The following is a 26,980-nucleotide window of genomic DNA, read 5'->3' as shown; positions in this document are numbered from 1 at the left end:
TGACGCCACGGCTCAGCCATGCGGCCGCCTGGCAAGGAGGCAGTGCTGCTCCCTCCTGAGAGATAAGAGGAGACTCAAGAATGTCTGTGGGGAGCAGGGCGGGGTGTGCAGCCGCCTGCTAGGAGGCTGGCCTGGAGGAGTCCTGGAGCCTGAGATGGGGGTGGGGGTGGGCAGGAGGCTGGGGTCGCCTCAGCCACCTGGGAGGAAAGTCCCTGCAGGAAACGGGGTGGGCCATGGTATGGGGGCCCAGTGCGGCTGAGGGTGCGCCCTGTGTTCCTAAGCAGAAATAAGAAAGCTCCGGGGGGAGGAACCTGGGCTTTGGTGGTGTGGATGTGGCTTCCCGAGTGCGTGCTTGGACCTGGGGCTGGGGACGCCCAGGTGGACACCTGGGTCCCCATCCTGGTCCCTGCGTGGCCTCCATCACTCCCTGCGCACAGTGGGTGGAGGGCTCTGTGTGTTCGGCTCTGGGCTGGAAGGTTGGGAAAGGGTTTTGCCGATGCAGCAGCAGTGCAAGACGCCAGTCGCATGCCGGAGTGCCATTCCCTTTGCACACAGGCGTGTGTCCTGGGTCCTGCCCTGTGTATCTGGTGGGACAGGGGGCTAAGGCGCTTTGGACCTCGGGTGGGAGGCTGGGACAGGGCGGCCCCCTCGAGGCTGGTACAGCCGGGCCCCCGTGACTGCCCCGCTAATCCCCTAGAGAGAGGCAACAACAGACCAGATCGGCAGGCACAGGGCCTGCAGAGGGAGGACCTACCGGGCAGCATGCACTGGCTTCCAGCAGGTAACCGGGGTGTAGCGGCAGGTGCGCTCTCATCACCTGGCTGGCTGAGATCTGTACTCCCACGGCAAGGTTCGGGACAGGAGCGTGGCAGCATCTGAGGATCCAGCCAGGACTTTGAGGTTCTGGAGCAGGCATAGCCCCTGAGAGCTGTGTGGCACTGTGCAAAGCTCTTGTCCCGGCCAGGCCCCCTTTCCTCACCTGCAAGACAGGAGGGTGTGGCCGTCAGCTCTCAAGAGCCTTATCTCCTAGCCCTGGGAAAAGAAAGACCAGGGCTGAGACATAGAGGGGCAGGTGCTGGCCCTTGATTCTGGGGCCACAGGAGGCTTGAGTGAGCAGCCATGGCCCCCCAGAGAGAAGCATGCCTTGGAGACTGAAGGGAGCTAGGTTTCCAGAAAGGCCCCTGAGAGATTGGGGTGGGGTGGGGTTTCGTCCAGAGCCCCACCAGGGCTGGAGGCAGGGGGCCTGGGATCTTGTCCGTTCTTGGAGCTGAGGGCGGCCTGGCTGGTGACTTTTCTGGCCTCTCTCTTCCTCTCCTGGTAGGTAGGTTAGTTGGACCAACTCCGGCTTCCCGTGTGATTCCTTTTTTTTTTTTTTTGAGCCATCCAACAAAGACAAACTCACAGCTTTTAGAAGAACAAAAACACCGGGATCCTGGCTTGGGGTGGGGGCTCCCCTCTGCTGTCTCCGGGCTGGGTGAGGGGAGGAGGATGGCGCCAACTGCGCCCCCAAGAGAAGAGAGTTGGCCAGAGCTGACCCCAGGCCCTCAGCTCTCTGTGCTCCTCAGGGGGGTCTTGCTGGAGGCAGAGGGAGCACCTGTCAGGGGTCAGCATCTCCGTCTCCCCTCCCGGGGCCAGTGGAGGCCCCAGGAGCAACCTTAGAGGCTCAGGAGAGAGGACCCCCACCTGGATGGGTGTCTGGGGCAGAGCCCGGGTGTGTGGGGGGGCAGCACTGTGTCCCGTGCCAGCCTCTCCGGCGCACCTGGGGAGTAGGTAGGTGGCCGGGCTGTTTGACCCCTGACTTGGAGGGAGCTGAGATGGGACTCTCCTGGGTCTACCCAGACCCCACTCCCTGGGGGACTCCTGATGATTGCCAGTAGGGGGTCTGACTCATGCCCTCGGCCCCACACCCAGCGCAGGGCCACGCGGTGGGGGCCAGCGTGGGGGAACAGGAAGTGTTCTCAGGGCCAAGGGAGGCCAGCAGTGGATGTGGGCACCAAGGCAGCAGCGGAGATGGGGGTGCGTCCTGGGGAGGGGCTGGACTGTCGAGGAGGGCGGGGGTCAGAGCGGCAGTGAGGAGCAGGTGGCCACCAACCACAGACTCTGGGGCTCTCCTAAGTCCAGGAGCCCGGACAGAGTGCCCTCAGGGTCTTAGGCAGAGCCAGGGAGGGTGTATGGGGACAGACAGGCGCCTCTGGGCAGAATGGCTTTGTCTCTGGGGACCTGGCCCCCACTGCCTGACTCCTGGGAGGTTACAGGACTGGGGGGACCTGGCAGCCAGAGGCTGTGATTGGCTGCTGCCCTTGGACTTTGCCCTCCCGATAAGGACTGGGAGCAGAAATCATTAACTGAATCATTAACTGGGGGCAGCCCCGCCCTGCCCAGGCCTCCGCCTTGCCTTTTCACCTTCTTCCTCTTCCTGCCTAACGCCCTCCTCCGGGCCTCAGTTTCCCTCACAGCCTGGGGTGCTGGTGGGGGGCTCTGCCGTCTCCAGGACTCCGGCGCCTGCTGCCTCTGGCTGTCTGTGGCCCTCGGCTGAGGGGCAGGGTGGGATGACGTCATGGTTTGGTGCTTGCCCTGGCGTGGGCAGCTGGGGTCTGCAGCCTCCCCAGAGGCCTGCGCTGGGTGGATCACTGCACCTCACTGTGCCGCTCAGTAAAATGGGCGTTCAGTGCAGCACCAGTGCCTGCCTCTCCTGGCCTGGGAACGCTCGCTGAATGCTGGCCTCGGTCAAGGTGATCACTCACGGGCCTTACACAGCCCTGCCCCATAGGCTCGGGCCAGGTGTTGTGCACCACACTTTGGGGACGATGGCTCCACAGAGAAGCCAGAGCCCCACACTTGGGCTGGGAACCTGCTTTCGCAAGCCGCTCACCCTCTCCGGGCTGCTTATTCCAGGGATGAGGGAAGCTGCCGGCTTTGTTGGGCGTGTTCTGTGTGCAGGTACCTGCACCACATCAGGTGTGGCCTTGCCCTGGTCCCCGACATGTCCCGAGGGGCCTGCCCCACCCTCCACCTAGAGATGCAGAACTTGTTCCCTGGCCAGAGGGATGGGGCCTGGCCGTCCTCCATCTTTGCCTGTGCTGTGGAGGTGCCTGGTGGAGGGGTGGGTGGTGCCCCCTCCTTTCTCAGCAGGGGAGGAAGGGATGCATCAGACTCACTCTGGGTGGCCACAGCAGAGCTGGGCAGCATCCTGGGTCCCAGGCGGGTGCCATCCTGGGAAGGGGCCTCTCTTCTCACGTGCCAAGGGGCCTGACTCCCCTCTGATGGCTATGCTAAGGGATGTCCATCCAGCTCCTGGGCATCTCAAGACCTTAGAGCCTGAAGGTGAGCACCCCAAGGGTGCCGAGGCTGGGAGGGGGCTGTGGCCTGGGGGCTGCAGGGTATCCTGTCTCTCCACAGTGGAGTTCACGGGCCCTACCTCCTGAGGTCCAAGGGGAGGGGAATCCCGGTCTCCTGCCCTGCTAGCTTGGAGGCAGGGGACTGTCTTTAGAGGGCAAGGGACTTGGGGCTGTGATGTGGCTTTACTCAGCTCTGGCTCCTGCTGGAGCTGCCTGTGAGGAGAGGGACTGACAGAGGGAGAGGAGACTCCCAGAGGGAGGGCCCCAACCCAGGCACGTGAGACTGCCCTGGGAGGTATGTGTGGCCTGGACCCACCATGGGGGAGGTGAGCATTTGTATGCATCTGTGTCAGGGTGTACAAACCTGTATGGCCCTGGCGTGCCCGTACCTCAGGGCCTTTGTACTGGCTGTCGCTGCTGCCTGAAACCCTCTGAAGTGCTATGGATTCTACTGACCTGTCTTGTCATCCAGCTGTTTCCTAGAATGTCAGCTCACGTGGGAAGGGAATGTTCTGTTTATTGCTGTGTCACTGCAGCCTAGGGCTGTGCCGGACACATAGTAGGTGCTCAGGCAGTCACTGTGGGGTGGATAAAGGAGCCCTAGAGCATGCTGGGGGTGTGGTGTGCATGTGTGTATAAGCTGTGTTGCCATGTGTTGTGGGTGTGTCCTTGTGTAACTGAGTAGGGGACAGGCTGTTGGTGACCATGTGTGTCAGGGTAACTGGCCATGGGTATGCCCAGTGTAGGTACACATGTGCACATTGGAGTGTGGACGGTGTGTAAGCACAGGTGGTCATGGCTTCCCCTGGTGGAGGCTTGTCCCTACCCCAAGCTGCAGGGTCTCTACTCTTTCTCTGTGGCCTGCCCGCCATGGGCCCTGGGGAAGAGAGTTAGGGGCACTGGGTGGGAGTTAACCCTGCAGAGTCAGGGCTGTGGCTCCCGAATGGAGCGGATAACCCTGGGAGCCAGGGTGGGGGTAGCACCTGCTGCTCTCCATTCTGCTTGACCCAGCTGGGGAGCTTCTGGGGCCTGTGAGTTCAGCTTGTGCTCACCTGAGGCCAGCGTAGCAGCAGTGGGAGGACCAAGGAAACCATTAGCCAGAGCCCAAGATTCTGGGGCCCCTGCAGGCAGGCTGTGGGCTTCTTCTCCATTTTGGTAAGAAGTGGGAGGCAGCAAAGGCGACTGTGGCTCAGATTTAAGAGCCTGATGGACAGCGACTTGAGAGCTACGTCTTCGTCAGGTGACACAGAAGTTCAGGGTTGCTTGCACAGTGGTACGTCTGAACAAGAAGGCTCTAGTCACAAGGTAAAGGAGCCTGAAGCAAGGACGGCTAGCGGTTCTTGAGCATATTGATAAAGATAGAAAGTGAAAATCAAAGGAGATGAGAATGTGAACTGGCTTGGAGGATGTCGATTAGCTCATTCGGCACAGGGAGGAGATCCATAGCGCTAGGGGTCCCCCTGCTGAGATTGGGGAGAGGCTGCCTGGGGCCAGGAGGCCAAACTGTGCCACCCATGTGCAAGAATAACAGTGCAGGACCGCTCCTGTGGGACCAGGGACTTGGGGGCAGGTGCAGGGGCCCCTGGAGGCTCCAGGTGCTCCGTGGAGCAGGGATGATGTGCTGTAGGGCAGAGTGGCAGGGCACGGAGTGGTGCGGCCTGGGCAGAGGCGTGAGGGGAGCCCCAGGAGAGACGGAAACAGAGCAGTTAAGTTTGGCTGACAGCTGGTCTCTTGAGGTCAGCCCCTTTAAGGCTACGACCAGCCCATGACGCAGGCATCCCTGCCCCATTTGATGGGGATGGAAGCTGAGGCCCAGGAGCTGCCCTTTCAGAAGCCAGGTCTCTTTGACCTGAGGGCTGTCTCAATGCCAAGGTGGACAGTCCCCTGACCACCACCACGCTGGCCCCAGTGACTGCTGGAGCTAGGCTGCCCCTTTGATTTGGGTGTCTGGGGTGGACATTTGTTACAGCCGGGGTGCTCGGGGGACTGGCTTGGGTCCTGATGCCACGTCTGCCCCGGGTTCAAATCAACCAAGCCTGGCCAGCATCCTCAGCCTGGCCCACCCTGCCCACAGCCACGTGGCTGACGGGATTTCCGCCATGTTTGAGGCATGAATTGACAAGTGCACCATTGACGGGGCAGGGAGGGGGTGGGCAGGGCACAAGCCTCCCACTGTGCCGTGTCCCCACCCTCCCCCGTCCCACAGGACAATGGCCGAGACTCAGCCAGCAGCCACAGCTGGTGGGGGGGGATGCAAGCATGAACAGGAGGAGGGGCGGAAGGGAGGGGTCCGGGTGGAGGGACCACCTGGGCCCCCGCCTGCTCTCATCCCACACCTGGCTTGAGTCCCCTTGGCTTCTCTCTTGCCCAGCTGGGTGGCCTTCAGGAGAAGAGAGGAAGGGCCCACCTTCCCACAGTCCAGACCCAGCCTGCCCAGGAAGGGGCCATGTCTGGCTCCTGTTCAAGGCAGGTAATAAAAAGCTAATTAACGAGGAGCAGCTGGGGTGCATGGCGGTACCTCCCGAGGCCTGTGTAGCCCCGGGCCCTGCCACAGCCTGGCCTGGCTGGGCTCCCCACACCCCTTTCCCAGTCTCCTCCTTGCTACTTGGCTCCTCTGTTCCTCTTTATTTTGTTAGATTCCCACTGTGTGCTGGGAAGTTTATGTCCTGCGGAGACAGAGTAGGGCATCATGTAAGGCCCAGCTCCGGCCCCTGGGAGCTGCAGGCAAGCTGCCCGGCCTTTCTGAACCCCCATTTCTCCGTCTGTAAAATGGGCATTATTTATCACATTATAAAATGTGATAAATATGGATAAATATATAGATATGAATATTGTCCGTGCAGAGTGGGTGCTGTAGGCTGAGTGTGGGGTGGCCGCTTGGGGTGAGCTGGGAGTAGTGGTGGTGGTGGATGGCACTCACACCACCTGGGGAGGGCGGAGTACAGAGGACAGTGAAAAAGCCTGGTAAGTGGGTAGAATGGGGGCTGCCTTGAGAGAGAGAGAGAGAGAGAGAGAGAGAGAGAGAGGTGCACTCTCTGAAACTAGAGAGTGAGTACAGTCAGCTTTCTCTGGTGGAGGGAATAGCATGTGCAAAGGCCCTGGGTCGGGGATGTGTTTGTCCTACAGGGAGGGGACTGGGGACAGGAGAGGGGAAGGCAGGAGGCCGCTCATGCCCTGCCCCGGGATTCTGGGCCAGCCCTCCCTCTGCAATGGGAAGCTGTTGAAGGATTTGAGGCGGGGGTGGGGGTGGGGGGGAGTGCGGAGAGTGGCTGGCTTGTGACCTCATGGTGTCACTTACTGGCTATGGGGCCCGGGGCGGCCTTGCCCCAGACTGAGAATCTGTGCCCCACGCTCAGCCTCCTGGCTGGCAGGGACCTGTTTTTGGGATCCAGTGCTGTGTTAGGGCTCTCTGGGAGAGCAGCACCCTCGAGAGTGTGCCCAGGGGTCCCTGCCCCCCTCCTGACTCCCGGGGGGGGGTGGCCTCTGCTTCTGCCTTAAGAATTCCTGGGCTCCAGCAAAGCTCCACCCCCGCCCCTGCTCCTGGCGTGTTTACTCGAAATCTCTGGGGTGGTTCCCGGGGCAGGCTGGGGGCCGGCCCCGTGAGGACGGGAAGCACAGGGAGAAGATGAGGCTGGCCTCGAAGGCTTCCAGGGAGAGAAAGGTGTGGGGTCTGCATCCCTCAGAGGCCCCCCCCCAGCTCTCCGGCTCCTCCCTGCTCCTTGGCCCACCCCCTCCCTGCTCCATCCGCTCCCTCCTCCCTCTTCCGTCCACCCCGTCCCTGGCACGAGAGGGTCCCTCCTCCCCCCAACCACATCTGGTTCTTGTTAGGGTCTCCCAGGATGCCTCTGCCTGAGGCCCCCCAACCCCCGGGGAGGTGGGCCAGAGGATTAGGGGTGATTAGGAGTGCTCCTGGCCAGGGGAGGAGGAGGAGGAGGAGGAGGAGGGGAGGGGGCTGGGCCTGTTATAAATAGCAGCTCAGGACTTCCCGGGCCCATCCTTCACTGTAGATGCCAAGTTCAGTCTCAGAAACCTGCAGCTCCCGCAGCCAGGGTGGGGGTGACGCTGCAGAGCCCCCGTCCTCCCTGCTCGCTGTGCCTGGTTGGTCCTCCCTCAGGAAAGCTCATCCCCTTGGAGTCAGGCCCCTTTGCCTGGGTGTGCGTCCTTCCTGCTGTGTGGCCTTGGGCAAGAAACGCGACCTCACTGAACACCAGGGATGGTGGCAAGGTGGGAGCCCTCACAATGATTCAGGGCCTGGTAGGCACGCAGTCACCGTGAACCTCCATCCTGGGGACCATCCTTGTCCCTGTCGAGAGCTGAGAAGCACCGGTAGGCATTAGATGAGCTGTTGTCACCATCGTGGTTCGGTCGCATAGCAGGAGCTTGCGGAATGCGTTGGACATAACAAACTTCCCGTGTTTTCTTTAAAGATTTATTCACTTATTAATTGAAGGTGTGGGGGAGAGAGAAAGAGATCTTCTGTCTACTGGTTCACTCCCCAAATGGCAATGGCCAAGGGCTGGGCCAGGCCGAAGCCAGGAGCCTGGAGCTTCATCCAGATCTCCCATGGGGGTGCAGGGGCCTAAACACTTAGGCCATCGTCAGCTGCTTCCCCAGGCACACCAGCAGGGAGCTGAATCAGAAGCAGAGCAGCCAGGATTCGAACTGGGGCTCTGATATGAGATGCCAGCATCACCATCAGTGGCTTAATCTGCTGTGCCACAGCACCAGCCCTTCCACGGTTATTGATGTATTTGGCTCCAGAAGTGCCCAGCACACAGTAGGCGCTCAATAAATGGCAACTGTGGTTTCTATGGGAGTAAGGGGGTGGGGGCCCTGTGCAGAGACGAGTCCCGGCACCTCGACATGCACATGGTCACTTCTGGCTCCCAAGGTTTCTGCCCTGTCCACTCGGGACCCTGGACAGCCATTGGTGGTGCTCAGTGGGTGTCCCCTGTTCCCACTGGGTGAGCCGGGGGATGGGGTCAGCAGGAGAGCCCTGGCCTGTCGCAGGCAGCGCGTGACTCCTAGGAGGGCTTAGCCGCTCATTAATCACCTAAGCGGGGCTCAGCATTCTTGAAATGCCGGCTGGGGCCAGGAGGGCCTGGGCCAGGGGCTCCCGGGGACCCCAGGGCTCTGGAGCCAGGAAGTGAGGCCAGGCACTCCATTTGCCGAGCACCCACCAGGTACAAGGTGCTTTACGGACCTTTATGGACATCCATCACAACCGTCCTGTGAGACTTAGCTGTTCATGGCCCCATTTTACCAATGAGGAAACTGAGGCTCAGAGAGGGCAGGGGACCCTCCCAAGGTCACACAGCAGGAGTGGCTGAGCCGGAATTTGGTCCTGGACCTGGCTCTGTGCCCAGGGTTCATCAGGGGAGGGGCACAAGATGCAGACCCCAGACCCCGGCTCTAGAGGCTGATGGGAGGGGCCCTCTTGCCTCAGTGGGGCTGGCCAGCCTGGGTCAGCAGTGTGGGTGGGGCTGTCGCATTATCAGACTTGACGCATCTCCCACGTCAGCCCTTTTATCACCCCGCCCTCCAGCTCCCCATGCAAGGTGACCCTGGGTGGGAAGAGGCCAGCGCCTCCCCCTCCTGCCCTCGGGGTGCCCAAGAGCCCTGTGCTGCTGTTCCTGGGAGTCCCTCCCCTTCCTGGGGCCTGGGCCAGCAGGGAGGGCCCAGGAGGAGGTGGGCAGGTGGAGGGGCGGGGCTGTGACTGCCCTCATTCCCCACTGTGAGGCCAGGGCCAGGGCAAGCACAGGGAGGCGGGACACTCTGGATTCTGGTCCCCACAGGAGATCCCTCCCCCCAGGATGTGAGGTCCCAGCCAGCCAGGCCCCCTGCCCCTGTGTGCCCCACACTGGACTGCCTGGGACTGATCACCAGAAAACAGGGCAGGATAGCCCTGCTGGGTCTGAGCCAGTGATGGTGGTGGCACCCACTGGACACCGCATTTGCTCCTCGTGGCGTCCTGTAAGACAGACAGCAACCGTGGTCTCCAGATGACAGGAAGGGCCCTGCCCGGCCACACAGCTAGACATAGGAGTGTGGAGGGGCAGGAGTGGCTGTGTCCCCAGCTCCATGCTCGAGGACTCTCTCATCTCTCTCGAGGTGGCCTTGTGGGCCAAGGACCGTTCCTCACCTCTACACAGAGGGGAAGGAATCTGGGCAGGGATGCAGGCGGGGCCCAGGGGCCTGGGAGTGTCCCGGGAGGCAGCCCCCTGCCCAGCTCACCGCCTGCTCCGCCACAGGCCACGACATCAACGGTGCCCTGGAGCCCTCCAACATCGACACCAGCATCCTGGAGGAGTACATCGGCAAGGAGGATGCCTCTGACCTGTGAGTGTGAGGGCAGGGCCGGGGGGTGCACGTGGTCCCCTCCTCCGCACGCAGCCACTGACACCTCTGCCAGCTGCCCAGGTCCCTGTGGGAGGGGGTGCCCCGGCTGCCTCTCTGGGGGCCCTGGGCTCCTGACTGGGGCTGAGCTGCCTCCCTCCTCTGCAGCTGCTTCCCAGACATCTCTGCTCCAGCCAGCGCCGGTGCCTACCCCCATGGGCAGTCGGCGATGCCCGGCGCCAGTGGGGTCCACCACCTGAGCCCCCCCGGGGGTGGCCTCTCCCCAGGGCGCCATGGGCCCCTCCCACCCCCAAGCTACGGTGCCCCGCTCAACTGCAACAACAACAACGGCCTGGGTGCCGGCCCCAAGCCCTTCCTCGGGGGCTCCGGGCCCCCCATCAAGGCAGAGCCCAAGGCTCCCTACGCCCCAGGGTGAGTGAGGGCAGCAACAGGGTGGGGCTCGGGGGGAGGAGGCAGGGCCCAGGGGGCATGGGCCTGGTGGTGGGCAGGGCCGTGCGTGCGTGCGGGGAGATCAGGGGCCAGGCCCAGGGGTGAGCGCGTGGGCTTTGTCCCAAGGCAGAAGGCAGCCACCAGTGCTCTGAGCGGGGAGTGATGAGGGCTGACGTAAGTGCTAGAAAAATCTCTGAGAGTGCTGGAGAGTGGACAGGAGGGGGTGAGACTGGAGGCCACGGCTGTTTACATTTATGGGAACACCTGCACACACGTGCACACCTGCAGGACACCTAACGCACGTGCCCTCAGCCCACGTTGACCATGGCTCGGGGGTGGGCTCTCAAGGTCCTCCTCCCCCAAGCAAATCTGCGGAGCCCAGAGCTCATCCTAGTGAAGCCTCGCCCTCCCAGTTCCTTCCCCTTGTCTCCTTGGGGGCCCACACCAGTGGCCTGACCCAGAGCTGAGCCTTGGATTTGACTTTGACCAAGGGGTCCAGGTGGTCCCCAGCCCAGGGTCCGGCTTTTGGAGAGGAGTTCGGAGAAAGCTCTGGGTTCCCCGGTCTGGGACGGGGGAGCAGGGGCCCTGTCTCTGGGTGGGAGAGGAATGAAGTGCAGAGATGGGAGCAGTGTTCAGACAGCCCAGCCCCGCTGCAGCCACCCCACCCCACCATTTACGGGTCCTCCATCAGGGCCTCAGTTTCTTCCTCTGTAAAGTGGGCCTCCGAGGAAGTGCCAGGTGGACAGGGGCCACTGATGTGTTGTTGTCCCAGGACTTTCCTAGTCCACAGCTTGGGGGGGACCACGGTGGAGGCCGTGCTCGGGGGTGCCGGGGCGAGCCTTTGCTGCGGAAGGAGACTGTGTGCTTGAGGCCAGGAGGCTGTCCCCAAGCCACAGACAGAAGGGAGAGAGAACACGGAGGCAGGACCCACGTTGTGACGCACCTGCTGAGTGCCACTGCTATGCCACTCGCCTCTGTGTGTGAGTGCGGCAGCCTTCTCCAGGAGCCGCCCCCGGGGCACCCCGAGGCTCAGGGAGAAAGGGGCTTGTCCAGAGCCGCTCAGGGAGGAGGCCCCTGCGGTGGATGACACCCAGGACAGACACGTCCCTACTGCCAGGGCCCCAGCCGCCTGGCTGGGAGAGATCTTAATCAGTGGCTCTGCAGACGGAGGGATGGTGAGAAGTGAGAGGCGTTTATGAGGAAAGAACACAGTTCTGCAGACTTTGATTGCAGGGACTGGAGAGAGAGGGGTGAGAAGACCTTGATCCCTTCGAGAAACCCAAGGCCATTATCAGGGAAGTGCAGAGAGCAGGCAGGAGAAGGCCTGGAGTGGGGCAGGCCCGAGGCTGTGGTGAGGAGTGGTGGCCCCGTCCGCCTGTCGGTGTTGTCCTCACACAATCTGGGGAGGGCCGGATTTGTGGCTCTGTGGGTGTGTGCGGCTTGCCTGGGGATGCGCTGGGACTGTGTCCCTGACAGCTCAGGTGGCCTCACAGGGACCAGGATGGCCAGAGGGCTGGTTTCCCGGTGTGTCCACCCCTCCCCCACCCCTCGCTGGGCGAGCAGGGTTCACGCAGGACGTGTTGACCTCTTGGGGTTGAGTTTGTTCTTTCTCCTGAACCACTGATAAAACGAAACTTGCAAGGAAAAAATAACCCCAGGCCTGGCAGAGCTGGCTCCCCGCCCAGCCCACACCTGCCTCTGGCAGGGCAGCCCCCCAGTGACCGGCTGAACCCCCCAGGCTCCAGCACCCCCAGGGTCCCACATTCCCAGGAAAGTGTGGGGCTTCGGTGGGTACAGGAGGGGAGGAGCAGGCCTGGGCTTCCGGTCTGGGAGGAGGGTCCTTGGATCCCAATGCCATCACCAGGGGGCTTGGTTTCTGGCCCCCAAATGCCCAGTAGATACAGAGGCTCCTGTGCAGCCACAGTCCAGACCCTGATGGGCCCCCCAAGGTGGATGGTTCAGAGACATGCCCCCCGAGAGTGGATGGGAGGGGATCTCCATTCCTCAGTGCCTGGGGGGTCTCAGGGACCCTCCCTGGCAGAGGAGCCACCAACAGCCCCTTCCCCTGGCTCCACAGCACCCTGCCAGACTCTCCCCCAGACTCGGGCTCTGAGGCCTACTCCCCCCAGCAGGTGAATGGTGAGTCCGGCGGGCACCGCCCTCCCCCTCTGGGGTTTGGGCAAGTGGTTGGGGCGGCCTTATCGGGAGGAGGGAGGGAGAGAGGGAGGGAGGGAGGGAGGGAGGGGGCCAGCGGCTGCCCAACGGGCTAGATTATCGCTGGTCAAATACTCCCTGCGCTGGCTATTGTTCCCTACGGGCGGGCGGGTGGCGAGCCTGGCCCTGCCTCTGAGCAAGTGTCCCTGCCGGTGATGCCACCCGCCTGCCCGCCTGCGCCATCATGGACGCGCCCTTCGGCGGTAAGTGGACGGCTGGGGAGGGCCGTGGGCGCAGCCCTGCCCACCTCGCCTTAGGGGGCTGCTCAGGGGTGCCACGGCCCCCAAGTGGCCAAGAGCAGAATGGCCATGCCGCCAGCTCCCCACAGCCCCAAGGGTCAGGAGTTCTGTTTATCTTACCAAAAACACGCCTGGAATGCCTCCTGGGGAACAAAGGGAGCTAGGGCCTCCCCCCTCCGACTGGGGGGCTGGCCCCTGGGAGCCTGGTAGAGGGGCTGCTGGAGGGAGGAGGGCCAGCTGGGCTCTGTCGGGACTGGGGGTTTCTGACGTCCAGAGGAGGGGGGTTGGGGTACCTTAAGACTGAAGACCCGCACAGGGAGGCCTGTGGGAAGGAGCTAGCTGGTGTGGGACGAAGGGCCCCCTACCTCTGGACAGAGTCTCGCTTCCCTGCCCAGACCCCTGGTGGCTACCCTCAGCTGCCCAACCTCACTCCCACCTGGGTAGATGGGAGGGCAGCCCCTGGTTTGGCTCAGGAGGGGTGGGAACAGGATACCCTGCTTAAAGGGCATGGGTGCCCAAGAACCTGAGTGAGGTTGGTCTCTGACGCCTGCCCCCATCTCTCCCACAGACCCCCATCTCCTGCGGACGATAACCCCCGAGACCCTGTGCCATGTGGGAGTGCCCTCCCGCCTGGAGCACCCACCCCCACCTCCAGCTCACCTGCCAGGCCCCCCGCCACCCCCGCCACCTCCACCTCACTACCCTGTCCTGCAGCGGGACCTGTACATGAAGGCTGAACCCCCGATCCCCCCGTATGCTGCCATGGGGCAGGGGCTGGTGCCCACGGATCTCCACCACCCCCAGCAGTCCCAGGTGCTGCACCAGCTGCTGCAGCAGCATGGAGCTGAGTAAGACCTGGGCTGCCGCTTCCCGAGGCTGGGGAGATGGGATGGGGGCAGGAGATGGGGGGGCTGGGGCAGAAAGCTCTACATAGAGGATGGGGGGGTCATGTGCCCTGGGGGGTTTATGGCCTCAGCTAATTATCTGGTGGGCACAGTCTGATAAACTGAGGTCTCGAGAGAGGGAAGTGGATTGCTAAGACAGTGGAACTAGGGAGGGGCAGAGCTAGGACTGGAACCAAGGGTGGTCTTTGTAACTGCCGCCAGTGACTTGCGGCTATCTAGAGGAGGCCCTGGCTTCTGTAGGGGCCACCTGACTCCACCTGTCGTTTTACCTGGTTCCATGCACAGTGGAGTTCAAGGAGAGATTCTGTCAAAGCATCTTGTAAACCAGAAGGGGAAGGGGTGCAGTCGGCCCCCCAAGGAGGCAGTCCTGCCCCACCTTTGGTAGCCTAGTCTGTCTGTGGCTTGTTTCTGACCCACCGAGGCTGCTGTCCATAGAAACCCACTATGGGGTGACACTGACATTGACACAACAAGGATGGGACCGGCTTATGGATTGTGCAGACACCTGCTGGGCCCTTTGCTGGGCCTGATGGAGAGGTGGCTCCTGCCCTCCAGAGCGCCACTGTCTGGGGGGTCAGGGAAGAGTGTAGACAGCGGAGATCGGCAGCACTGATGATGGGGGAGCTTGGGGGAGGGGAGGAGGCACAGCCTGAGCGCTTCCTGTGGGACATGTGCTCTGGCCTGCGCGTAACCAGCCAACACTGGGTGCAGAGGTGAGCGTTGTGTGACTGCTCAGTGGGAGAGGGCTCAGGGGAAGCCAGCCCCCACGGTGTACCTGTGTGTCTCCCCAGGCTCCCCACCCACCCCTCCAAGAAGAGGAAACACTCTGAATCGCCTCCCAACACCCTCAATGCCCAGATGCTGAATGGGATGATCAAGCAGGAGCCTGGCACTGTGACAGCCCTGCCCCCGCACCCCGCAAGAGCCCCGTCCCCACCTTGGCCTCCCCAGGGTCCGCTTTCACCTGGCCCTGGCTCCTTGCCCCTCAGCATCGCCCGGGTCCAGACTCCACCTTGGCACCCACCGGGTGCACCCTCACCAGGTATATGGCTGGCCAGCCCTTCCAGGTGGGGCGGGGGGCCCAGGGCGAGGGTCCGCATGGGCATTCCTTCTCTCTAGGTCTTCTGCAGGACAATGACAGCCTCAGTGGCTCTTACCTGGACCCCAACTACCAGTCCATCAAGTGGCAACCGCATCAGCAGAACAAATGGGCAACATTGTATGATGCCAACTACAAGGAGCTGTGAGTGACGCTTGCCACTGGTCACCTCTCCCTGTTGAGATCCTAGAGCAGGCCTGGGAGCACACTGGGTCCAAGACAGGCCCATTTTACAGGAGAGCAAACAGGCTCGGGCATCCTGGGTATTGGGCCAGCCCCAGGCCTCCCTAAGAAGGTTGTGTCTGCCAGGGAGGGGCCGCGGGCGCCAAGTCAAGGAGAAGTGGGTGGAGGGGTGTTCGCTGGCTCCTCCTGTCCCTCCTCCTCCCCCTCCTCCTGCATTCCAGGAAGGTAGCAGGAAGTTGAGTGTAAGCGGGCCCTTCCAGCAGCCCTCTCCCTGCAGGAGGGAGGAGGGGTGGGGGAGGACTGGGTCATAGGCTGCCTGGGCATTCCTAGCCCTCCCTCTAAACCCATATGGATTCAGCTTCCCAGGCCGCAGGCCAGGAGCCCTGTGGGCACCACCCCCTGCTCCCCCAGAAGCCCAGGCCGGTGAAGGGCGACTCCCCTCGATCACTTTGGACGTTGTCCATTGTGGGCAAGGTGGCTGGGGCTTGGGCCGACTCACAGCCGGTGAGTCTGGCCTCCTGGAGTCAGGCGTCCCAGGCTGGGTGGGGTTCTTAGCCACCAGCTGGGGTGGCCGAAGGGTCCTGTGAGGTCCTGCCTGGGTGTGGGGCTGAACCCGGACAGGAACCTCCTACTCCCACCTCTATACTCCTGGGCCAACCCTGCCACTGCAGGTCCCAAGGCCAGGAAGCTGGCAGCTGAGGCCTGCAGTATGGCCTGGGCACTCCTGGGTGCTTTGCTAGGTCTGGCGGGTGGCCTGAGCCTCATGGGGCAAGGAGGTGGAGAGCCCAGGCCTTCCTGAAGTCCCTGAATGCTTCTTCCCACGAGTTGGAAGCATTGCCCTTGCCCAGCTTGCCCAGGGCAGGCACCATGCGTGCTTGGGAGTCTGGGAGAGGGTGGACTCAGCCACCGGCCAGTGAGTGCCCTCTTTGCTGCCATCTGGAGGTCCCAAAGGGGCCAGGCTTGGGACACTGACCCCATCAACAGTTGGGCAAACAGGCTGAGTGAGGAGCAAGCGCAGGACTCCCCTCTCCCTACCTGGGCAGACAGGAGGAGTCAGGATGAGAGTATTTGGGGGCCCTGAGCAAGCTGGTGGGCAGAGGCTGGGTGTGCGGCAGAGCCGGCGCCTGGTTCCACCGTTTCCAAGGCAACCGGCTGTCAGGCAGGGTGAGACTCTGCAGACCTGGCCCCTCTTGCCCCGACCGGGACGGAGGAAGGGGGCTTCAGACATTGTTCTGGGATGGAGCCAAGTGTGGTGAGGGGCCGCCAAGCCCCCTCCTGAGGAGTCCCCTTGGTGGCCTCCAGGGTCTTGCCCTATGATCCCCATGACCAGGGCAGGGCAGTGGCCCCAGGCACGTGGAGGACAGGACATTGGCCAAGGACTTGGCAGACCCGGCTGTTCCTGGGCTGTGGGGGCAGCCCCATGCGGTTTGAGGGTGTGGGGTCCAGGGTAGAAGCCTGACTGGGACGCAGGCCTGGCCTGGGGGCTCCAGGTGACTGTCCCCACCTGTCCCGCAGGCCTATGCTCACGTACCGCGTGGATGCTGACAAGGGCTTCAACTTCTCGGTGGGCGACGATGCCTTTGTGTGTCAGAAGAAGAACCACTTCCAGGTTACGGTGTACATAGGCATGCTGGGGGAACCCAAGTACGTCAAGACGCCCGAAGGCCTCAAGCCCCTCGACTGCTTCTACCTGAAGCTGCACGGCGTCAAGGCAGGTCTGGGGCTGGGTGGGGAGGGAGGCCCGGGGGCCAGGCTGGGGCTGGGGGCTGGCATTGAAAGCCTTCAGTGGCTGCACTTTCCTGTGGCTGCGCCCCTAAAGCTCTGGCTCCCCAGCTCGCTCCTGCCTCTTGTTCTGTGTCCCTCTCTGCCTCGCGTCCCCCAGGCCGACATCCCCAGACAAGACCCATCTCCTGTCTCTGTGATTGGCTGCCTCAGCTCCCATTCCCAAACTAAACTCCCTGCAGCTTGCCCCTCCCCTGGGCTCCTTCCTCAGGGGACAGGGTGCCAGGGTCCTGGGTGCCGGCGTCTTCTTGCCCCTATTATTGTGCACCTGGCTGTGCTGTCCCCTCTTCGCCTCCCTGCTGCCTCTCCCGTGGCCCAGGTCATTGCCCTCCTTACCTGAATGTCCACTGCAGCTTCCACTCTGGCCCCAACTCCTGCCCCACCTGAGACTTGGGGTTCATGGCACTCTGTTGTTCAGAGACCCCCACCCAGGGCTCTCCCAGTATAGCCCTGGCGTCTAAGTTGAGCCCACAGGGACCTGGAACCCAGCCTTTCGCTCCAGCCTGGCCACTTGCTGTGCTGCAGCCTCTCAGCCCATTCTCTGTCCCCACCCCCACCTTCCCTCTCCTGGGGACACCCTCCCAGTACCCCAACACATCCCCTCCTGGCTGACCCCACAGGGCTGCCCTCCTAGAGGCAGCTGGGCCGGGTGTGTGCTGAGTGTGAGTGGGTGTGCTGGGGTGTGGGTGGGGCTGGCTGCAGTGGTGGGAGTGCGGGAGGATGGGGGTTGAGAGGGTGTTTGTGTGGTATAGGGGGCGTCTAGTGTGCCTTGTTTGCATCCCTGTGCAGAAGCCAGGAGAGCCGTGCACTCGGAGGGGGATGTGGAAGCCATGTATTTGCTCGAGGTGGGGAGGGAGGGTGTGTTTGGGGGGCAGCTCTATAGGAGAAGCTGCTTGAGTTTGTGGGGAGTGGGCTGAGAGGCGGCGGAGGGTAGGACTGGGAGTGGCAGGGGTGACACCCTGAGGTGCAACTGGGCTCTGTCCTCGCCAGCTGGAGGCCCTGAACCAGTCCATCAACATTGAGCAGTCGCAGTCAGACCGCAGCAAGCGGCCCTTCAACCCTGTCACGTGAGTGTCTGGTTCCCGCCAGGGCCCCCACGCCCACCCCCAGGAGGGGACTGCGGGGCTCGGACACACAGGTGCCCCTCCCTGCCCCCTGAGCACCATGCCCCTCCTCTGCAGGGTCACTCTGCCCCCTGAGCAGGTCACGAAGGTGACTGTGGGGCGGCTGCACTTCAGCGAGACCACGGCCAACAACATGCGCAAGAAAGGCAAGCCCAACCCTGACCAGAGGTGAGCAGGGCAGGAAGGCACCCCCTGGGGAGCATGCCCGGCACAGCACCCGCAGCCTGGCCCATTTCACAGATGAGGCAGCTGAGGGTCAGAGTCCTTAACTCACGGAAGAGTGGGGGCCAGTGCTGTGGGGGCCAGTGCTGTGGGCCCTGAGGATTTCTGCCCCCTGGTGGAGGCTCGGGTCCCTGCTGTGTAGGGAGGGGCTGAGATGACAATGGGGAGCTATACATGCTGGCCCAGGAAGGGTGGCCGGGGGCAGGGGCAGCCAGGGCAGGACGCTGGGCACCTCTGAGACCCCTTGTGTGTCCCAGGTACTTCATGCTGGTGGTGGCTCTCCAGGCCCACGCACAGAATCAGAACTACACGCTGGCTGCCCAGATCTCAGAACGCATCATCGTGCGGGTGAGGACCACCTCCTCCTCGTGGGTACAGAGTCCTGCCCGGGGCTGCACGAAACAGCACCCAGGAGAAACACAGGGGTGCTGGGGAGTCAGGAGCCGGAGCGCAGATCCTGCCGGGGGCCGGCTGTGTTGCCTCGTGCGAGGCAGCCGCCCTCTCTGGGCCACAGCATCTCCTTCACAGTACAGCAAGGAGGTGGATAGCACCTCATCGCCTTCTGGGATCCCGCAAGTGACTAACAGTTGTCACAACAGACAGGACAGTTTAAGTTGTTCAGAGTGGGGTGAGGAGCCCCGGCTGAACCACGGGGACAGCTTTCCTAGGGCCCTGCAGATCCCACTCTCCGGCCTGAGCCAGCCCCAATTCCCCTAGGCCTCCAACCCAGGCCAATTTGAGAGCGACAGCGACGTGCTATGGCAGCGGGCGCAAGTGCCCGACACCGTCTTCCACCACGGCCGCGTGGGCATCAACACCGATCGTCCCGACGAGGCGCTGGTTGTACACGGCAATGTCAAGGTCATGGGCTCCCTCATGCACCCATCAGACCTGCGCGCCAAGGAGCACGTGCAGGAGGTGAGGGCGGGGCTATGGGGCTGAGAGGCTGCAGGCAGGGGCGGGGCTTGTGGGCGGGGCACGGCGGGAAGGTGGGGCTGCCGGGGCAGGAGGAAGGGGATGTTGGCGACCCTAGCAGCGGGGTGTTCCCCTCCACACTGCCTCCCCGGGCTGCCGGCCTCCTGGGCTCCGGGGGCTCTGGCGGCCGCAGCAGAGGAAGCTTAAGTCTGGGCCCTGGCTATCCCGCAGGTGGACACCACCGAGCAGCTGAAGAGAATCTCGCGTATGCGCCTGGTGCACTACAGATACAAGCCCGAGTTCGCTGCCAGCGCGGGCATCGAGGCCACCGCGCCTGAGACGGGTAGGGGCTGGCCTGGCACAGAGTGGGGTCCGGGAACCTCATAACCTTGGGCCTCAGTGACCTCGCTGGCCCTGGTGCTGTGGCGAGTTTGTGTTCCTACTCCCAGAACCCTCTCCCCTTGACTGTTGAAGCTCTGTCCTCGTCCTTGGGAATCCTGTCCCTTGGCCCCTAGAAATCCGCGCCTCCCTGGTCCCCAGAAGCTCACCCTCGGCCCCCTGGAAGAATCCTGCCTCATATCCCCGATGAAGAGGCCCCTTCCTCCTGGGGTGGCACACCCGGAGCCCTAGAGCTGCCGCCTGGCGTGCACTTGGGGCTGGGACTTCCCTGCTCCTGCCTTGGAACCCAGATTTCCCCGCCTGCTCCAAGCCTGCCCCTCTCCCCACACACCCCTGATTTGTCCCTCCCCAGGCGTCATCGCCCAGGAGGTGAAGGAGATTCTGCCCGAGGCCGTGAAGGACACGGGGGACATGGTCTTCGCCAACGGAAACACCATAGAGAACTTCTTGGTCGTGAACAAGGTCTGTGGGGCAGGGGAGCTGCACGGCCCAAGCTGCAAAGGGGCATGCCCGCTGGGGCTTCATCTCCCCTGTGGCGACCTGGGCACTGCAGCACGGAGGGCGGGAGCAGCCTGTCTCCTCCCGCTGTCTCCAGAGCCCCCTCCCCATCCCACAGCAGAGGGGGTGAATCAAAGGTGGGATCTGGCCACTGCAGGCTGTGTGAGCAAGGTCAGGACACCTTCCCTCAGCCTCTCGCCTCCATCAGAGGAGAGAAATAGAACTGCGAAAGCATCCTCATGTGCGTGTGCCAGGGTTCGAACGTGTTGCGAGGATGAGGTTTGCAACTTACCTGGCACCAAGGGGACGTGTAACATGCTGTCACCTCAGTGAGGTCTGAGACACTGTGGTCATCAGAGGGGCAGGTCTGGGGGGGAGCCATGAGGACAGCGGTCAGGCAAAGGTGCCGAGGTGAGGCTGTGCTTGGAAGCAGGTGCAGGGGTCTGCAGGAGCAGAAACTTGGCTGGAGGAGATGGGCTCCAGGTGGCTGTGGACACAGGGGCTCCCCTCCTGCTCCCTGGTGGCCCGCAGCCTGGGGTCCCTGGGGCTCCCGGGACTGAGCGTGCCCTCAAGGCTGGCCCATGCCTGTGGCAGGAGCGCATCTTCATGGAGAACGTGGGTGCTGTGAAGGAGCTGTGCAAGCTGACGGACAACCTGGAGACGCGCATCGACGAGCTGGAGCGCTGGAGCCACAAGCTGGCCAAACTGCGGCGGCTTGACAGCCTCAAGTCCACTGGCAGCTCGGGCGCCTTCAGGTGGGGGTGTGGGGTGGGGGAGGGGGAGGCCCTTTTCCCAGAGGCAGCCCTAACCCTGGCTCTCTGGCTGCAGCCATGCAGGGAGTCAGTTCAGCCGGGCAGGCAGTGTCCCCCACAAGAAGAGGCCTCCCAAGGTGGCCAGCAAGGTGAGGGTGGGCAGGGGTGGGGACAGGTTGGACCCGGGTCTTCCCCTTGCCGGCTCCCGCCTCTGCAGCCTCACTGACTCCAGGTGCTCCCCTCTGCTGGCCCTAACGTCCTCCCAGACTCTCCTGCCTCTCCCTCTGCCCCAGCCCCACCCAGGGGAGGGGGGCATGGGGCTGTGAGCACTCCCCCCTCCCGCAGAGTGCACAGTGGATAGGACCGCGAGCTCCCCGAGTCTGCCTCCCTCTGCATCTTTCTCTTTTTCTCCTTAGTCATCGTCCATGGTCCCAGACCAGGCCTGCATCAGCCAGCGCTTTCTGCAAGGAACCATCATTGCTCTGGTGGTGGTCATGGCCTTCAGGTGACTGGTTCCCCTGGCCCTGCGGGAGCTGAGCTGTGCGGTGGGGCTAGCTGTCCGTGGACCCCAGGGCTTGGGGGAGAGGAAGACGCGGCTTGGGAGAGCAAGCGGCTGAGGTCTCAGGGACTGCCTGCTTCTGTCTCCTCCTCCTGGGGCTGGGGAGGCACATTTTATTTTTAAAGATTTATTTATTTATTTGAAAGGTAGAGTAAGTGGGGGTGGGGGGTGGGAGATGTCTTCCATCCTCTGGTTCACTCTTCAAATGGCCATATGGGCTGGGGCTAGGCCAGCCAAAGTTGGGAGCTTCTTCTAGTTCTCCCACGTGGGTACAGGGGCCCAAGCACGTGGGCCATCCTCTGCTGCTTTCCCAGGAGCATTAGCAGGGAGCTGGATTGGAAGTAGAGCAGCCAGGACTTGAACCGGCACCCATATGGGATGCTGGCACTGCAGGTTTAACCCACTGTGCCTCAGCCTATTTGCAAGTACCACCTGGGAGCCCAGCCCCTGGGGCAAGAGAAACGGCAAGGACAATGAGCCAGCTCTAACGGACCCTTCTCTGTGGCTCCCAGCGTGGTATCCATGTCCACACTGTACGTGCTGAGCCTGCGCACCGAGGAGGACCTGGTAGATACTGATGGGTATGTCCCTGGGGGCCTGGCTACTGAGCAGGCTGCCAGGCCAGGTGGGCTTTGTTGAGGAGCCAGGGAGGCTGTGTCCTCTGAAGGGGTTCAGCCTGCCAGGAGCATGATAGGATGGGTAGGAGGGGCCCCCGGAGGGTGGGCAGCTGTTCCCAGGCCCTGCTGACACTGATGTCTCTTTCTGCCCCCCTCAGTGTTCCTCCAGGTAACTGGGCCTCTGGGAGTCGGGGCTCATTTGAGGGGCCCGGGGTTGGAACGGGCGTGGGGGAAGAAGGGAGGAGGGCCAGGGCAAGACCTGGGCTGTGTGCCCACTATCACTCCCAGCTTCTGGGGTCACTTCTGACTGTGTCTTCTCTCTCTCCTCCCCTGGGCCTGTCTGCCCCTTGCCTCTCTGCTGCCCTTAGCTCTTTTGCCGTGTCTACTTCCTGTCTCCTGGCCCTGCTCCGGCCCCAGCACCCTGGGGGGAGTGAGGCCATGTGCCCATGGTACGTCTGCCCCTCCCTCGCTGGCTCCTGCTCCCCTTCTGCCTGCCTCCTTTCCACCTTCCCTCTCCACCTCCTCCTGCCCCTCCTGCTTCTCCAGACCCCCCAAGCCTCCCCCTTCTGAGCCCCTCAGTCCTTCTGAGCTCAGCCCATCCTTCCCCAGCAGGTCCAGCCAGAGCTTTGGGACCACTCAGCTCCGACAGTCCCCCGTGACCACTGGGCTACCACCAGACGTGCCCTCTTTGTTGCTGGGTGTGTGCCTGGGGCAGGTCTGGGGGCGTGGAGCAGGGGAGACGCTGTGGTGCGGGGCTCTGCTGTTCCCCTCCAGCTCACACAGTCTCCCTCTTTCAGTTACCACGGGCCTGACCAGCTCCACCCCAGGACCCACCATCCGTACCCTGGACCTGTGCTCCAGCCACCCCTGCCCTGTCGTCTGCTGCTCCTCACCCACCCCCAGCCCTCCCATACACCCTAGTCTCGGCCCCAGCTTTAACCCTGGCCATGGCCTCAGCCCCAGTCCCAGCCCCACCACCAACCATTCAGGTATGGTTACCTCAGAGACAGGGCTTGGGTTGGGGGATAGGAGGAGTTATCTGAGTCCAGAAAAAGGACCCCAAGACCTACTGGTGGGAGGGTCTCCTAAAGCCCAGAGTGAGGCTCTGGAGATAGACTGGGGAGTCACGCCGAGGGGGACCAGGAGACTGATGGGGTTCACTCAGAGTCCAGGGGACCCCGGGGACTGCCAGACAGGAGGCAGCAACCCCCCTTTACAGCCTGTCCCTGCTTCTATCCACAGGCCCTAGCCAGGTGGCCCTGCTGCCCGTCACCAACATCAGAGCCAAGTCCTGGGGCCTTTCAGCCAATGGCATTGGCCATTCCAAGCATCCCAAGAGTGTGGAGCCTGTGGCCAGCCCTGCCGTCCCCTTCCCTGGGAGCCAGGGCAAAGCCAAGAACAGCCCCAGTCTTGATTTCCATGGTCGGGCCCGCCGAGGGGCTCCCGAGCCCAGCCTGGGTCCTGCCCAGCCCACTCGGGCCCAGGGCCAGCCAGGTACTTTATCTTGCACCTGACAGCTCCCCACACAGCCCAGCAAAGCTCGTCATCCAGGGCCCTTTTCAGCCCAGTCACATGGCTGCGTGGGTGCAGAACTGTCAGTCAACAGACACCTGCAGAGCACATCCTAAGTGTCAGGATTTGGCCAGGAGCCTCATAATCGGATCCTGTAATCCTCACAACCCTGCAGCAAGGACGCTGCTGATATGAGGAAACAGCAGAGGTTTAGGTGCAGAGACTTGCCCGGGTCCTGCAGCCCACAGCAGCCGTGCTGGGATTTCACGTCAGGTCTGCCTGTTGAGCCTAGCTCCTTGGTCACGCCAGGAAGAGAAAGGTGCTGTACAGGGCTCCCTGCACTTCTCCCATCTCTTGCCTTGGGTTTTAACAAAGCTAGAGAACCTTCTATTGCAGAGGTCTCCAGAATCCGTTCCTCCCAGGTGCCCCTTGGGCTGCCCCGGAGATCCAAGGAGAGGCTAGGAGCCTTGTGAGCTTCTCTCAGGCAGCTCTGCGCCTCCTCAGCAACTTTCCTATGATGGGTTTTGTGGCTTAAAGCATAAATAACCTTGGAAACGGAGACTTGCAGAGATTGAAGTTGCAGGTGGTAGGGAAACCTCAAGGGATGGATGCTCCCCAGGCAGCTGTTCCCTGGGGTGCTGCTCTGGGGCTGGCTCTGTGCAGGGCATGGGGTGAGGGAGACAGCCATGCCCCTGCCCTCCGCGCGCTTGCAGAGGACAACACCGCCGTGTGACAAGGCTCCAAGAGGACAGGCAGGCAGCTCTGGGCCTGGCGAGGTGACTGAGGGAGGCGTCCCTGCAGGAGGTGACACTGGAACTGAGTCTGTGAAAGACATTTAGGTTTGCCCAGAAGGGAAGTGGGAAGGACACGTGTCCCTGGCTGCCAGGGTGTTCTGCATCCTGCTGGAATCCTGTGTCCCTGGGTTGTGCCTCAGAGTTCAAAACTGGGCCCAGCATGTGTTCAGCAGCCTGTTCCGTGCTTTCTCCCTTCCTTAGTGGAAGGATCAGGCAACAGTGAGCCTGCAGGTGAACCAGGATGAACAAGCGAGCTTTGTCCCTCCCCCTCCCAGCTGCCCATCACACCTCAGTGCCACCCCTTAGCCAGCCAGCCAGGCTGATGGGATCATCCAGTGCAGGCTGCGGGCCGAGGAATGTTGGGAGGTGGGCTCTCTGGGTCGGGCAGAGCCCTGACTTGTGAGCACTCTGCCATGGCAGGTTCCAGGCTACTGAGGAACATCCTGAACCCAGAGCTGGGAAGAGATGTGTGGTCAGGAAGGGAGGCCTCTGAGTGGCTCCTGCACCCACTGCAAGGGATCTGGAAGTTGGGTCCCGGCTTCTGGGTGCCCTGGTTCTGTGCAGGAGGCAGACCTCAGGCCCATGGGAACAAGGAGCTGCTGGGGAAGGGGTGCAGTGTGACCCTGGCCATTTGTGGGAGCCTGGAAATACCCCAAAGCTTAGTCACACTGAGGCATGAGTGAGCCAGATCTGGCTAGGGAAGACCGGACTGCTGCTCATCGGTGTCCTGCCTGGCACCTCCCTGCCCAACAGCCTTTCTCCTTGCAGACCCAGTGCCTTCCCTGACCTCCATCCAGGTGCTGGAGAATTCGATGCCCATCACTTCCCAGTACTGTGCTCCAGGGGACGCGTGCAGGTGGGTTGTCCGTTGTCCCTTACCCCCCGGGGGGTTCCCTCAGGTGACACGAACATAGGTGCCCCAATCTTGCCCCCCTTGGGGAGGGGCCTCCCACACACGGCAGGGCAGCCCCTTTCCAGGCCTCTGAAGGGTCCCAGGGACTAGCTAGGGGTGAGGAGTCAGAGGGAGATGCTTCGACAGGGTGGTCTGGGGCTGAGGTGGCGGTTTCGCCCCTTCAGGCCTGGAAACTTCACCTACCACATCCCCATCAGCAGCAGCACCCCGCTGCACCTCAGCCTGACCCTGCAGATGAAGTAAGTGCCGGCGGGGGGGGGGGGGGGGTGGGAGCCACGGAGAAGCCCCCGCAGAGCCTCAGGACAGCCTGAGCAGGACCTGGACGACCTGGGGTGTGGGGCGGGGGTGGAGTGCTGACCCCATTGTCTGTGTGTGGTGAACTGGCTGAGATGACCTCGCAGGCTGTAGGAGCATATGCAATGGTATATGGGAAGGGTTTGGCCCTCCTAGGACCTTGGTTATTAGGCCTGTTTTCCAGTGGCTTGTTTCAGGGGTGGGACTGAGAGACTTAGGATCCCCACTTTCCTGCTAACTGGGCCTTTTCCCCAGCTCCTCCTCCCCCGTGTCTGTGGTGCTGTGCAGCCTGACGTCAAAGGAGGAGCCCTGCGATGAGGGGGGCTTCCTGGAGAGTCTCCACTCCCACCAGGATACCCAGGTAGGGGGCTGGGAAGGTATGGGCCAGGCAGGCTCTTGAGCTCCCCTTTCCCGGGCACAGCTGGACCCATGAACAAGTGATGGGGGAGCCAGGAGTTGGAGAGAAGGCATCCCCACAGGGGATACTTGGGGGGCTGGGCCTTGCCATACCTGCCCGTGCTCATTCATTCCACTCTCTACCAAGCATCTCCGGTGTGTGCAGTGATGGCGCCCTGGGGATGCAAGTTCGGCAAGGACTAAGCTGGGTTGAGTGCCATGATGGAGATGGGCGGACTTCCTGGGAGCCTGGGGCAGGGAGGGCTGCGAGTCAGGGAGGTGGAATGGTTGGGGCCTGCTGTGGCAAGAAGGGACCTACACCTCCTGCTCAGATTGGGGAAGTGGCACAGTTAGATCTTCAGTCTTAGAAGAGCTCTCGGGCTCCATGCCTGGAACTGAGGGTAGGGCCCTGTCACCATCCAGCTCCTTGCTGGCCATGTGGACAACCAGAAGTTAGGACTATCCTGGGGCCAATAGACCAGCTTCTCCTTGGGCCTGAGAGGCCATGGGAGAAGACTGGCAAGTGAAGGGAAGGAGTGTTTAGTCAACAAATAGTTATTGGGGCTTCCTGTTTCAAGCTCTGTGCTCCCAGATATGGGAGACACCAGTGGGATGAACACAGGCTTCAACTTCCCAAAATGCACTCCCTAGAGTCAGAGAAAGGAGGTGCAGACAGTACTTTGATTGGGGGAGGGAGTAACTGAGTGTCCCAAAGGAGACAGTGTCCCACAGTGTCCCAGCTAGATGCTCATTGGATTAGGCTCAGGCAAAGCCTCGGGTGAGAGATGGGGGAGCTGCCTACAGCTGGGCCTCGTGCTACCCTGTGAGGGAGAGAGCCATGCAGGCCTGGGTTTGAAGCTTAGCTCTGCCATTGTGATTTTTAGGCACATGACTCAGTTTCCTGATCTCCAAGGTGAGAACAATAGCAGCATCATTTCACTGGATGGTAGTGAGGAGGGAGTCGGATACTTCGATGTGCCGGGAGCGGTGGGTGGGAGGTAACAGTGGGACAGGGCAGGTAGCACCGGGTAGAGGTGCTGTGGACTTGTAGGGACAGAGTCTGCAGAATGTAGCTGCCACTGTTCCCCACAGCAGAACATGCTGCCTGCCAGCTCTCTCTGGAGCTCTCTGCCTTCTTTCATGAAACACACTGCAGGGCCTCAGGGCTGCGACAGCCATGGTGTGAGGGGTACTGGTTGGGACAGGGGCGAGTGCTGTGCTGACCCTTCTCCCTTCTTCCCTCAGGGCACCTCACACCAGTGGCCAGTAACCATCCTGTCCTTCCGTGAATTCACCTACCACTTCCGGGTGGCACTGCTGGTGAGCTCGGGTACCCACCATCCCCTGTGCGTGGCCAGGCACCTTAATCTGCCATGTGGGGCTTAGGGAAGTAGGGGCAGAGTACATGGCTGGGGTTGGGGCACAGTGTCAAGGATGTC

At 62.3% G+C, this 26,980-nt stretch overlaps 1 protein-coding gene across 10 annotated transcripts in view; it reads left to right on the top strand.

Moving 5' to 3' along the window:
• Positions 1-26,980, top strand: part of MYRF (myelin regulatory factor) — a 31,413-nt gene that overhangs the window by 1,925 nt on the left and 2,508 nt on the right. The window contains exons 1-26 of one of the 10 annotated variants that reach the window (XM_070069623.1): positions 272-781; positions 9,590-9,677; positions 9,843-10,106; positions 12,202-12,263; positions 13,146-13,425; positions 14,274-14,524; positions 14,602-14,725; positions 16,280-16,475; positions 17,537-17,613; positions 17,728-17,838; positions 18,150-18,240; positions 18,610-18,810; positions 19,039-19,150; positions 19,559-19,668; positions 20,299-20,459; positions 20,533-20,605; positions 20,873-20,961; positions 21,528-21,596; positions 22,001-22,081; positions 22,245-22,330; positions 22,430-22,621; positions 22,875-23,126; positions 24,707-24,794; positions 25,016-25,090; positions 25,401-25,506; positions 26,787-26,861. In XM_070069623.1, coding sequence (XP_069925724.1) covers positions 331-781; positions 9,590-9,677; positions 9,843-10,106; positions 12,202-12,263; positions 13,146-13,425; positions 14,274-14,524; positions 14,602-14,725; positions 16,280-16,475; positions 17,537-17,613; positions 17,728-17,838; positions 18,150-18,240; positions 18,610-18,810; positions 19,039-19,150; positions 19,559-19,668; positions 20,299-20,459; positions 20,533-20,605; positions 20,873-20,961; positions 21,528-21,596; positions 22,001-22,081; positions 22,245-22,330; positions 22,430-22,621; positions 22,875-23,126; positions 24,707-24,794; positions 25,016-25,090; positions 25,401-25,506; positions 26,787-26,861 — 3,765 coding nt within the window. In that variant the 5' untranslated portion in view covers positions 272-330. Of the gene's footprint in view, positions 1-258; positions 782-9,589; positions 9,678-9,842; positions 10,107-12,201; positions 12,264-13,145; positions 13,426-14,273; positions 14,525-14,601; positions 14,726-16,279; positions 16,476-17,536; positions 17,614-17,727; positions 17,839-18,149; positions 18,241-18,609; positions 18,811-19,038; positions 19,151-19,558; positions 19,669-20,298; positions 20,460-20,532; positions 20,606-20,872; positions 20,962-21,527; positions 21,597-22,000; positions 22,082-22,241; positions 22,331-22,429; positions 22,622-22,874; positions 23,127-24,706; positions 24,795-25,015; positions 25,091-25,400; positions 25,507-26,786; positions 26,862-26,980 lie in introns of those variants that run through there. The other 9 variants (XM_070069621.1, XM_070069649.1, XM_070069645.1 and 6 more) reach the window with 9 other exon arrangements.

This window comes from Oryctolagus cuniculus, chromosome 1 (genome assembly GCF_964237555.1).
Source record: "Oryctolagus cuniculus chromosome 1, mOryCun1.1, whole genome shotgun sequence".
Lineage (NCBI taxonomy): Eukaryota > Metazoa > Chordata > Mammalia > Lagomorpha > Leporidae > Oryctolagus > Oryctolagus cuniculus.
Note: the sequence above shows the minus strand (reverse complement) of the source record. Positions and strands in the feature narration are given on the sequence as shown.